Below are 13,514 nucleotides of genomic sequence, written 5' to 3' on the forward strand. Positions count from 1 at the left end.
CAAGACGTATTCTGATGAGTGTCGGTATGGGAGATACTGGTCACCAATATACCGACATAAATAGAGACTTGACCATTTAAAAAGAGTGAGCAAAGGGAACCTGATGAGCAATTACAAAAATATTTATATAAGTTTGGACCGGACTATTAACACAAACAAAAATTTGAATGATGTACAAGAGAACAAAAATCCGTTACATGAACAGATACCATTGCTTTCACGAAAAATTAATTTACATGAACAGATACCGTTGCTCTTATCACGAAAAATTAATAATTCGAAGTCACTTCCTCTAAAACAAACATCCCAACCTCCCATTCTACCTATAGGCGGAGCTGTTTCCCCTTCCCCTACTAAAAGCACTGTTCCCCCTCCTACCGCCCCTAACGAAGTTCCGCTGGGCAAGAGGAAACATAATTATAACACGCAGTAGTATGGCGAAGCAAGGCTCAGATGTGAGCCGGGCTATAGGGAGTTTCACCAATTTTGATGGTAAGCTTTTACGTCACGCATTCATGACGGAAACTCATTTCTTAAATTTCCGAGGGTTTTAAACCCATTAATTGCGACCTTGCCTTTTGAAAGGAATATTCATAAAAATTAAGCTATCAAAATGGTGGTCATGCAGCGCAGTTCTTTGCCATACAACAGGCTATCTCAGAAGCATTAGATTCCTTCTACCAGAAATTGCTAATTTTTTAAAGAAATTTTCATAAGAATTAAAACTTTCAAGTATTCTGATGTGGATATGGTCCCATTTTCCTATTCTGAAACCAGAATTCAAATCTCCCTTAGTCAGTACACTGAAGCACTGCATGTCATATTTTCAAGAAATGTCATTCAAATTTTAACATTGAAGAATTTTTTTTTTTTTTTTAGAAGAAGTGATGGACATTTTTATGTAAATATTATTGTTTGTCTTTCGTGTATTCTCAAACAGTTCTTAAAGGACATGGGTTCTTCCATTTTTTAAATTATTAGACAGCAACAATGAATATCGTAAGCTGTTATGAGACATTATGGCTGAAGAAGTCTTAAAATAGGATGAAACATGTTCCAAAGTATGTTTAATATATTTTAATATTAAATAGTTCTCACTTGTAAAGTGAAGTATATTGATTGGGTGGACCCTTAAACCTAACACTAGTTCTTCATATAGCATACTTGCAGCAATAGTAAGTGATGTATGTTACAAGCAGCATGTCGTTATTGAATTTCTCACTGTGGAACAAGAAATGGTTGGAAACATTCACAAACGTTTATATGCTGTTTATGCAGCATCAGCAGTTGACAGAAGTACGGTTAGTCACTGGGCACAGAGGGTGAGGCCATCTGAAAGCGGTTCGTCAGAGCTCTAAGAATGGAAATTCTAAGTTCCCATGGAGGGAATTAGATATTTTTCCACCAATAGAGCATAGCAAAAATCAGATTAAAAATGAGATGTATGGCTTTTCAGGCGTTTGCTATATTAACCAGCGTTTCGATTTGCAGTGGTTGGGGAGGCCACCCATGGCTGTCACACCTGACAAGATGCAGCATGCTGATGTGCTCATTTTGCGAGGACTGACGCAGAACGACTTGGCAGTTGGTGCAGGAGTTGTCAGTCAGCAAAGGAAGTGTGGATGTAATCATCAGTGCTATTATTACTCAAAAAGGCATTCAGGATGGGTTCCGCGCCGTCTTACGGAGGAACACAAAACTCTCAGAAAGACCATTTCTTTTGAGTTGCTGCTACGTTTTGAAGCTGAGGGGGAAGCTTTCTTGTCCTAGATTGTGACAGGTGATGAAACCTGGGTTCACCACTTTGAGCCCAAAACAAAATGGCAATCGATGGATTGGCACCATCCTGACTCTCCACAGGAGAAAAAAATTCAAAGCAACTACTTCCACGGGTAAGGTTTTTGGACTGTGTTTTGAGACTGTGATGACTCATTGATGTGATGCCGAGAGGCACCACCATTAATTCTAAGGCATATGTGAACACATTAACTAAACTCAAGAAGTGCTTCCAGCGACTTGGATGTCATAACTCAGTTGATTGTTTTCTTCAACATGATAACTATCAGTGTCAAAGGGTAGGAAGGGTATATTAGCTTGTATATTGTCTTATAAAACTGGGACTAGTTTCGACCCTATATATATTGGGTCATCTTCAGCCACGCTCCAATTGGAAGACACAAGCACACATATAACCAATAACGATATAAACACTGATATGACACAATTTATAGTCTTTTGTCGTTTTTTCAGCAGTCATTGTTTTTGAGTTGATTTGGGAGTTGGTATCCTTTTCTGTGTAGACGAGCAACTTGATTGATATTCATGTTTGTTCAGTAGTAATATGGGTCAAGACTTATATAGCTTGAAGGGGAACATTCGTAATTTGAATAGGTATTTCTTATCATCAATGTAATGATCTATTGTTTAATTTATTTGGAGGTGAATGTCCCTATGTTGTTCATAAGTTACATGAACTTGGTACGGATACCAACACCAGACGCACGGCCTCACACAATTTTGAGGACTTCGGAACACATTACGAATCAGGGTTGTACAGTGTTACCCCATCCACCCTATAACCCTGACCTGTCTCCCTCAGTTTTTCACTTGTTTGGGCCATTGAAGAATGCCATTCATGAGAGACATTTTGAGGAAGATGAAGAGGTGATTTGCACAGTGAAGAAATGGCTTTGTGAACAGAACAAGAAGTGGTACCAACTGGGCATGCACGCTCTTGTGTCTTGCTGGAGGAAGGCCATAGAACGGGAAGGAGATTACGTGGAAAAATAGGGAATGTAGAAGAAACATTCTTTCTTGTGTATAAGTTTCATTGTGTTCAATAAATAATTGTTGAAAAAAATGTGGTGCATTAGTTTCTGGGCTATCCTCATAATACCCGTCAAGTACACTTTATAATCTCATATATCTTCTTTGTTATCTCCCTTCATCCAAATATAATTAACTCATAATACACTGACTGACAGAGCAAATGCAACACCAAGAGGGAGTGGTTCGAAAGGGATGAAAGTTGGGGAAAAACAGAGATGGCACGGACGAATAATTGATGTTTATTTCAAACCGATATGCAGGTTACACAATGCGCACGGCATCGACTCAGTAGGATGTAGGACCACCGCGAGCGGCGATGCACGCAGAAACACGTCGAGGTACTGAGTCAGTAAGAGTGCGGTTGGTGTCCTGAGGGATGGTTCTCCATTCTCTGTCAACCATTTGCCACAGTTGGTCGTCCGTACGAGGCTGGGGCAGAGTTTGCAAACGGCGTCCAATGAGATCCCACACGTGTTCGATTGGTGAGAGATCCGGAGAGTACGCTGGCCACGGAAGCATCTGTACACCTCGTAGAGCCTGTTGGGAGATGCGAGCAGTGTGTGGGCGGGCATTATCCTGCTGAAACAGAGCATTGGGCAGCCCCTGAAGGTACGGGAGTGCCACCGGCCGCAGCACATGCTGCACGTAGAGGTGGGCATTTAACGTGCCTTGAATACGCACTAGAGGTGACGTGGAATCATACGCAATAGCGCCCCAAACCATGATGCCGCGCTGTCTAGCGGTAGGGCGCTCCACAGTTACTGCCGGATTTGACCTTTCTCCACGCCGACGCCACACTCGTCTGCGGTGACTATCACTGACAGAACAGAAGCGTGACTCATCGGAGAACACGACGTTCCGCCATTCCCTCATCCAAGTCGTTCTAGCCCGGCACCATGCCAGGCGTGCACGTCTATGCTGTGGAGTCAATGGTAGTCTTCTGAGCGGACGCCGGGAGTGCAGGCCTCCTTCAACCAATCGACGGGAAATTGTTCTGGTCGATATTGGAACAGCCAGGGTGTCTTGCACATGCTGAAGAATGGCAGTTGACGTGGCGTGCGGGGCTGCCACCGCTTGGCGACGGATGCGCCGATCCTCGCGTGCTGACGTCACTCGGGCTGTGCCTGGACCCCTCGCACGTGCCACATGTCCCTGCGCCAACCATCTTCGCCACAGGCGCTGCACCGTGGACACATCCCTATGGGTATCGGCTGCGATTTGACGAAGCGACCAACCTGCCCTTCTGAGCCCGATCACCATACCCCTCGTAAAGTCGTCTGTCTGCTGGAAATGCCTCCGTTGACGGCGGCCTGGCATTCTTAGCTATACACGTGTCCTGTGGCACACGACAACACGTTCTACAATGACTGTCGGCTGAGAAATCATGGTACGAAGTGGGCCATTCGCCAACACCGTGTCCCATTTATCGTTCGCTACGTGTGCAGCACAGCGGCGCATTTCACATCATGAGCATACCTCAGTGACGTCAGTCTACCCTGCAATTGGCTTAAAGTTCTGACCACTCCTTCTTGGTGTTGCATTTGCTCTGTCAGTCAGTGTACATTCAGATTCATCCTCTTTGCTGACTCAGCCAGTTCTACTTTCTACCTCTCTGTATATCGCCAATTAAGATTGAGTTTTGCTGCTGTTCCAGTTGTTGTATGCTGTTCTTTTTGTTCTCCATTGTGCTGTATCACATGGGTTATGCCACTATGGGAGTCTCTTTTTTTTTTTTTTTTTTTTTTTTTTTAAGATTTAGAGGCATTTTCTCTTTTGCTTTCCTGGTTATCTTCAAATTATTCACTGGTTATGGCTATCTTCTCCTACCATTCTTCTTTGATCCCTGATGATTTTAGTTTTGCCATATCAAGCTTGAGTTAACCTTGTAGCCTTCTTGTTCTTTGTCTTTGGTATCAGCCTGGTTTTGATTCTTGTGAGATACTAATCAGAGTTTGTTTTCGCTTCTTCTGAATTGTATGTTCAGTTTTTCTCTGTTGCTTTTCGTGTGATCGATCTGGTATTTTCGTGAGGATTTCAGTGGTTATCACCACGTAATGGTTTTCTTGATCTCTTTCTTAAAGTGTGTTAATATTATCCTCATATTGTGTTGATAGCATAGCTCGACCAGTCTGTGGCCATTCTTATTAATGAACCTGTGTCCTGTGTATTGCCGTGTTGTTGCTCTGAATAATTTTTTCTTTGCCAAATTGTGCATTGAAGTCACCTATTCAAAATTTTACATCTCCATTAGGATTTTTCCACTTGTTTTCTCTTGTTTGGCCGGGCTGAGTGGCTCAGATGGTTAAGGTGCTGGCCTTCTAACCCCAACTTGGCAGGTTCGATCCTGGCTCAGTCCGGTGGTATTTGAAGGTGCTCAAATACGACAGCCTCGTGTCGGTAGATTTACAGGCACGTTAAAGAACTCCTGCGGGACTAAATTCCGGCACATTGGCATCTCCGAAGACCGTAAAAGTAGTTAGTGGGACGTAAATCAAATAACATTATTATTATTATTCTCTTGTTTGTCCGGGTACTTCTCAACTCCTGCTTTATCTCTTGCTATCAATCTGTTGTTTTATTCGTTTGACTTATGTTACTAATTGGAAGGTCTCCTCTTGTTAACAGTGAGGGCTATTCCTAGGTGGGGTGCTCTTCGGCTAATTTTCTCTCTGTTTTGTTCTTGAACACACTGTTGTTATCAAAGTCTAGCGTGTTGTCATCTGTTATTGGTACCTCTTGGATTCACAGTTTATGAATCTTCTGTTCGCCTGGCATCTTTTCTAACTTGAGTAATTTCCCTTCTCTGATTAGTATTGTTCAGTGCTGTTGTGGTCTTTAGTTACCACGTGGGGTATTGATGATATTCTGCTCATGACTCATGTATATAATAACAATAATAATAATAATAATAATAATAATAATAATAGCAACAACAAAGTAGTTCAATGTTTACAGGTAAAAAGTTAACATATAGAAATACTCAGAAATATTTTAATAATATACTAGTGCATGATCTTATCTTGACATATAGTAACAGAATCCTGAGAGGGTATATGTTGTATAAGAGTTTTCTTCGTTTTCAGCTACTTTTATGGGCTGTTTACCCATTACTGCATTCTTTTCAGTGTGAAAATCTAGAATAATTTATGTTTTCAGATACCTATCATGAAGTTATTAAAAAATGCCAGGAAGTTGAAACACTGCTTAGTGAGAGTTCTATTCAGCCAGCTGTCCCCATGACTGATACATTGAGGTAAGGTTACAAGTTTTATAAATAATTTATTTGGGTGAAAATATTGATTTTACTGCTTGACAGAAAACATATTTTCTCTTTAGTGATGAACAATTCTTTGCTAGGTTTAAACCTAAATCCAGACTTCTAACAGAGGACAGGATTGCAGATAGGGGAAGGAAGGGGAGACGTTGTGGGGAAACAGATGGGCTAACGCTTTAAGGGGGAAGGAAACTGAGGGCTAAGGGATCTACCCAGTGGTAGGTTTGGCGAGGAATTGCTGTGAGTCACCGCATCTAGAAGAACAGAGGGAAGATGAACAGGGAAGTGTTACAGAGGAGGGGGTGGGAGTAACAGGAAAGGGAAATGTACAGTACAGGACAGTAAGACGGGAGGAGGAACAGGGTCACATGAGGGAGAAAAGGGAGGAGGCAGTAGAATCTGCAGCTTTCAGGCAAGACACATTGTCCAGGAGGAGAGGGAATCTAAAGGCAGGGAGAGAGGGGTTGGGGCTTTGGTGTTGGGGAAATCCATTGTTATGTGTGGGGAGAAAGTGTGTGGAGGAAAAGGAACCATAGTAGTGTGTTATCCAGAAATTGGGCTAAGGAAGATGTTGAGGAAGGTAGAAGGGTAAGGAGAAGGTGGTAATTTTTACATTGGTACAAACTATGTAAAGCAAGCAGAAATAGGTATTATACCCACAAACTTGGTGACAACTACAAAATTTAAAAATAAAACATTGATATAATATGCACAGAAACAAAGTATAACAGGCAAGGCATGAAAAATAAATAGAATGAGATATGATATTGAAGGTGGGTGATCCTTGCTGGAGGATCGTCAACTTTTTAGTTGAGGCTATGAAATAAGCTAATTTATTATGTATCCAAATATTAACGGAAAACAAAATAACAAAATCAACTTGAATAAAAACGTATTAATGGGGAACAAAACATTAATAAAATCTAGGTGCTTACAAGCATGACTCATACGTAATGAAAAAGAATAATTACCAAAAATACAAAAAAATACAAAAAAAAAAAAAAGAAAATGCATACTGTACAGGCACTAGAAAACGTGGTGTTTCATTTAAAATTCCCGAGATGTTACTCTTCTACAAATATTACCCTACAACAAAATTGTGGTCCTTAAAAGGTGATAAAGATAAAATATAAGGAATGCTAAAATGGAAGCTGAATATTTAAAAACAATTAAATCACATCGTCTCAGAGTGGTGGAAGGCTTGAATGCACCACCACCATGTGAAGCACAACTTCTTGCATCCACTTTGTAGACTGGGAAAATTATTATTACACGATGGAAATGGTGAATTAGCCAACAATCACGACAATGCACAAATCCTGGCTAAATATTTCAAAACGCTCCTAAATTATGAAGAACCAACAGAATTCCTTTACTTAGATGTCAATATACCGATAACAACCCCAACAGAGAATATAAACCCTCCTACAATAAAGGAAGTTTATGCAGCACTGAATGACATGAAGAATTTTAAAGCACCTGGAGAAAATCAGACCTTTTCAGAAATTTGGAAATATGCTGGAAGTTAAGCAATAATTGCCCTTCATCAACAACTAGTCAACATCTGGATGACAGAAAAATTGAAAGGAAACCAATTCCTTTCACTGGAGACATAAACGTCAAACATGGATTATGGGGCAGCCCTATTAAAGATTCTTGAGGAAAACTCTTTTACGACTTTTTTAGTGCCAATAACCTAACTGTACTCAATAATGGTGACAAACCAACATACTTCCAAAGTAATTCCCAGAGCTTTTTAGATGTAAGTGTGTGTAATCCTTCACTTTTCCTTTTATTTTAGACTGGAAACTAAGTGATCTTCCAACACTTTCAGACCATGCTCTAATCACTGTCACTATACAGTCTACGCCAGGCAGGCCTACTATTAATGCTTCGAATTATCTGACAAGATTGTACAGAACAAAAAATGTGAAATGGGACCACTTTCATTTGACAGCCAGAAGAAATCGGGAAAATGGCAACTAAGATAGAGGCCTGCAAATCCGCAAACGAGTTGGATAAAATAAGAAACTGCTAAAATGAAACCATTATAAATCTTTCCGAGATTAACTTGCCTAAGATCTCTCAAAAGCCGTGTAAACAAGTCTGGTGGAATGAAGAACTTTCTGTACTTCGAAAGTGAGTACTGGCTTTAAACCATTTTCCTACTTCTTGGAAATTGGCAACAAATTGTTAAAATAATCCCGAAGGGAAGTTTCATAGTTAATGTTACTCCCAAATCATTTAGACCAATTTGTCTTCTACCTGTGCTTGGAAAGATTTTAGAGAAATTATTCATTGATCGAGTTATGTATCACTTGTATTTCTATGGTTTTCTGAGTTGCAATGAGTATGGCTTTACCCCTCAGAAATCAACCGAAGATGCTGTTCTTGACATGGTAGAATGGATCCAAGGCATATTTTCGAACAAGAAAGTTGCTGTATAATTTCTATGGACATAAGTGGTGCTTTTGACAATTCTTGGTGACTCAAAATTTTGTCCCAGTTAAAGGAGAAACAATGCCCAAAAAACGAAGAGTGAAACTTCAGATTGGAACAACAGTGTCAACAAAATATGTTTCCAAAGGCTGTCCACAAGGATCAGCATGTAGCTCTGGTTTCTGGAATATTCTTTACGACGATCTTTTACAGCTAACTCTTCCAACGGGATTAGAGTCATTGCCTATGCCATTGATGCTCTTCTTCTAATTGAAGCTGAAGATGAGAGATCTCACTGTTCGAACAAGTCTTGTGTAGTCATTTCAATTTGGGTGAAACTAACAAACTACAGTTTTATGCAACTAAAATCAAAGCGTGTTTCTCATGATGAGAAGAAACCAAGAATATTTATGAATGGACATCAGCTAAAAATTGAGGATCAGTTTACCATTTTTGGGCATTACGCTGGACAAACAACTCACAATCAGAACTCACTTTAACAACTTAAAAATGAATGCCAGTAAATTTTTACAGGGACTAACTATTGTATGCAGACCATCATGAGGACTGAATTCAGAAGTACTTATAATTTATTATACAGTGTTTGTGCCACTGATTCCATACTGTACCTCTTCTTTCCGAAACACACTGGGAAAGAAATTGGCCCGGAATAAATTATTACAGTTTCAAAGAAGCTTTGTGTCTGGATCTCCCGAGCTTACCGGACAACGTCTACCGATGCAGCATTTATTATTTCTGGAATCGAGCCACTGTTTTTGACTGCAATTGGACTAGCCGAACTGACATTACTGGCAAAAACAGGCTATCACCTGAGCCTATCATCAATACTGTCATAGAACAACAATGCCACTTTTTACAGTCTGGTCATCCAAGATTGTTCAAGAAGATTCTCCATAACAAATGCATAGATACTCATGACTGCATCATTTATACTGATGGCTCTCGTACATCAAGCAACGACGGTAAGGACCTTATTGGGTGTGCTTTTGTAATTTATGAAAACGAAAGTGAAGTTTTTACAGCGCATTATTAACTATCCTCCTGCTGTTCGGCCATTAAATGTGCAATACGGTGGTGCCATTACAACAAAAAAAGGGTCCAAATACTCAGCGACTCGCTAGCTGCGTTGAAGTCTATAGACAACAAATATAGTATGAACCCGTTAGCAGTTGCTATAAGAACTATAGCTTAACAAAACCGCCGTATCTGCATTTCCTGGATTCATGGACACGCTGGAACCAACGGAAATGAGAGAGCTGATCAACTAGCAAAAGCTGCTGCTCAATCAAATCTGGAAGTCATGTATGACAGTTCTCTCTTATGTTATGCAAGAAGACAAATCAGAGAACATATTTTGAATCAATGGAGCCTCCTTTGGACCTCTGCTTCAAATGGATCCCCGTTACTGGAAGACTATATTTTCCCACACTTTACAACTGACTTCAGTGTAAACTTTTGGTGCCAAATTTTGAGTTAACACAGTTTATGTCAGGCCATGGAAATTTCATTTTGACAGGTGACTATTCTTGCCTTTGTGGGTCTACTCAAACAGTTGATCATTTAATATTTTATTGTCCAGTGTTTGCAAGAATAAGATTTGATTTGGACTTTCATTTGAACTGCTGTAATATTCATCTTTAACAACCACTATATCATCTTTTCATACAGAAATGCTGTTACAAACATTTCCTAATTTTCATTCATTGCATCTTTCGTAAACTGGTTCTGTAAATCACCATCATTATGTACACTTAAGAAAATGGAAATTGCAACACCATGAAGGCATTGGTCGTTTGTGTTGATTTTCAAGACATGGAACGATGTCATGTAGGTATGTAAACTATCAAAGTTTCAGACCCATTGGATCGTTGCTACAGGTCTTCCCACGTGATTGGTCGCAGAGGAATCAACTCCAGTATACGGACTCTGGTGTAGCGTAGTTGACTTGCAGTCTGTGCAGTGAAGTGTTCCCTGTCATACATGCCTCGACAACAGAGAAGAGCACGCTATCAGCAACTGTCGCCGTTTGAGAAGGCTCGGATAATTGGGCTGTGTGAGGCTGGATTATCGCTAAGGACTGTCGCTGCACGTGTTGGCCGACAGGCATCTACGGTACAATGTGTATGGCAGCAGTGGTCAAATGAAGGTACCCACACTCGTAGACATGGCACAGGCCCAGCGCGACAGACGATTGTGAGAGAGGATCGCCTCATCATTCGGATGGCCCGGAGGGAACCCCATGCAACAGCAGCGCAAATTCGAGCAGCTGTGGCACCCCACGTTACACAACAAACAGTTGGTAATCGGCTGCGTGCAGCTGGCTTACGAGCCCTTGTCCCTGCAGAAGGTGTTCCATTGACCCCACAACAGCGACGTGTAAGGCTGGCCTGGTGTCGAGAAAGATTGATGTGGGTCGACGAATGGCATAGGGTCGTCTTTAGTGATGAATCACGCTTCTGTCTTGCCCGCATTGATCGCCGGAATCGTGTGCGCCGACGTACCGGGGAGAGGGGCTGCCCAGATCTTATTGTCGAGAGGCACACAGGACCAACACCAAGCATTATGGTCTGGGGAGCTATTGGCTTTAATATGAAATCACAATTAGTGCTTGTCGAGGGCACTATGACTGCTCGACAGTACGTTGATAGCGTACTCAATCCATTGGTTGTGCCTGTGATGACGAACATTGCTAATGGGATGTTTCAGTAGGACAATGCCCGGGTTCACACTGCACGCATCTCCAGAGAAGCTCTCCACGACATCACAATCTTAGAATGGCCCACCAGATCCCCGGACCTCAGTCCTATTGAGCATGTGTGGGACATGATGGGTCGACAACTGGCCAACCGTCCTCAGCCACCCACAACTCTGGAACAACTGACCCATGCAGTGCAGCAAGCATGGGCCACAATTCCTCAGGAAGCGATCCAGGGCCTTATTGAAAAAATGAAATGTCGTATGGCTTTTAGTGCCGGGATATCCCAGGGCGGGTTCAGCTCGCCAGGTGCAGGTCTTTCTGTTTGACTCCCGTAGGCGACCTGTGCGTCGTGATGATGAAATGATGATGAAGACAACACATACACCCAGCCCCCGTGCCATAGGAATTAACCTTAATGGCCTTATTGACTCCATGCCTCGACGAATTCATCAATGGATTGCAGCTCGTGATGGGCACATCCTGTATTGATTGTTGTCCAAACTTGTGGTCGGGACCTGAAAGTGTAATCATCGAAGCACAACCGAACACTCGTCCTGCATGTTCAATTGCAGCAATGTAGCACCACTCCTTCTGGGTGTTGCAATTTCCATTTTCTTCACTGTATGTATGTATGTATGTATGTATGTATGTATGTATGTATGTATGTATGTATGTATGTATGTATGTATGTATGTATGTTTCAACTATAACCCTAAAATACTTTGTAAAATAGGGTTAATTTGTTTTGGATATTCATAATAATAATAATAATAATAATAATAATAATAATAATAATAATAATAATAATAATAATAATAATAATACAGGAAAATTCCCAGAACGTTGGACAACAGCCATCATCCATCCACTACATGGAAAAGGGGACAAAACACACCCTAAAATACCGAGGGATTTCACTCCTGGACATTACTTACAAAAATGTCTCTAGAATTATTCTCAATAGAATTAAATTACAACCTGACAATGAACTAGGAGAATATCATACAGGTTTCAGGCCTTGGAGGAGTTGCCCTGACCAAATTATGAGCCTCAATCTGATAATGGATTACAGCAGAAAAAGAAATAGAGATATTCAAAAAGGCCTATGATTGTATTCACAGGAGATCTTCAATAAAAATTTTACAATATATGGAATTACAAATGAATAAATATGATAAAATTAATTCTTACAGAGATCAAATCAAATCAAATGTAAAGTTCAGAGGCGAATTATCAAACCCATTCGAAGTAATTACTGAGTTACAGCAGGGTGATGGCTTATCAGTGATCACCGTTACTATTTAATTATGCACTAGAAATGGTAATGTGAGAATGGTTTAGGAAATGCCTGCCAAATATTAAAATAAGTAGGAAAATCCAGACAAATTGCCTTGGTTTTGCAGCTGACATAAACATAAACACAACACTTAAAAATATGACTTTCCACTAGCCAAAGATTTAGATGAAGCGAAAACTTAAATATCATTTGAGAAAACAGAATTTATGCTCCAAAAACCAACACCATTAAAAGAAATACATGTTAACGGTACTAAAATTAAAATTGTAACACAATTCAAATATCTAGGTGAGTTAATAACAAATAATTTAAATGAAAAACCTTCAGTTCAGATAAGGGAAAAGAAGTTATCCTAAGGCACAAAAATTAACATGGGAAACTTACAAAAAGACTTGCTTGTCCATTAATGCAAAAATCGGGCATTACAATACAGTCATAAAGCCAGAAGCCACATATGCCACAGAAACATTATTCCATCTAAATGAACAATCCAAAACTGACAGATTATAGAAGATCGAAAGATGAATTGGGAGAACTTGTATCAATAAAAGCTATCAAAGAAATGGGCAATGGCGAATGGTACCTAACAACGTTGTATATCAGAAATTAGAACCCATTAGTGATACCATGCGCAAGAAAAGACTAGGGTACTTTGGCCGCATCCTGATAATGTCAGATTCGCGACTTCTGAAACAGCTAGTGTAATACAGTCTTGCTTCAAAAAATACAACTGAATGCAGATGGATAAAAGAAATTAGGGTGGATTTCAAAGAAATTGATCTTACACTGGATGACACTATGGATAAGAAAAACATAAACACAACACTTAAAAATATGACTTTCCACTTTAGACTCACAAAGAAGAAAATCCCAACTAGAATATTCTCTACACAAGAAAAGGCAAGAATATCAACACCTATGAAGTACTGGGAAGACCACAAGGCTCGGACATTTTC

The 13,514-nt window shown here is 40.4% G+C and overlaps 1 protein-coding gene across 1 annotated transcript in view; it reads left to right on the forward strand.

Moving 5' to 3' along the window:
- The window catches only part of MED24 (mediator complex subunit 24), a 359,234-nt gene that overhangs the window by 65,449 nt on the left and 280,271 nt on the right, over positions 1-13,514 (forward strand). The window contains exon 6 of the mRNA XM_067142734.2: positions 5,986-6,082. Coding sequence (XP_066998835.1) covers positions 5,986-6,082 — 97 coding nt within the window. The remainder of the gene's footprint in view (positions 1-5,985; positions 6,083-13,514) is intronic.

The sequence above is a fragment of the Anabrus simplex genome, chromosome 3 (genome assembly GCF_040414725.1).
Source record: "Anabrus simplex isolate iqAnaSimp1 chromosome 3, ASM4041472v1, whole genome shotgun sequence".
Classification (NCBI taxonomy): domain Eukaryota; kingdom Metazoa; phylum Arthropoda; class Insecta; order Orthoptera; family Tettigoniidae; genus Anabrus; species Anabrus simplex.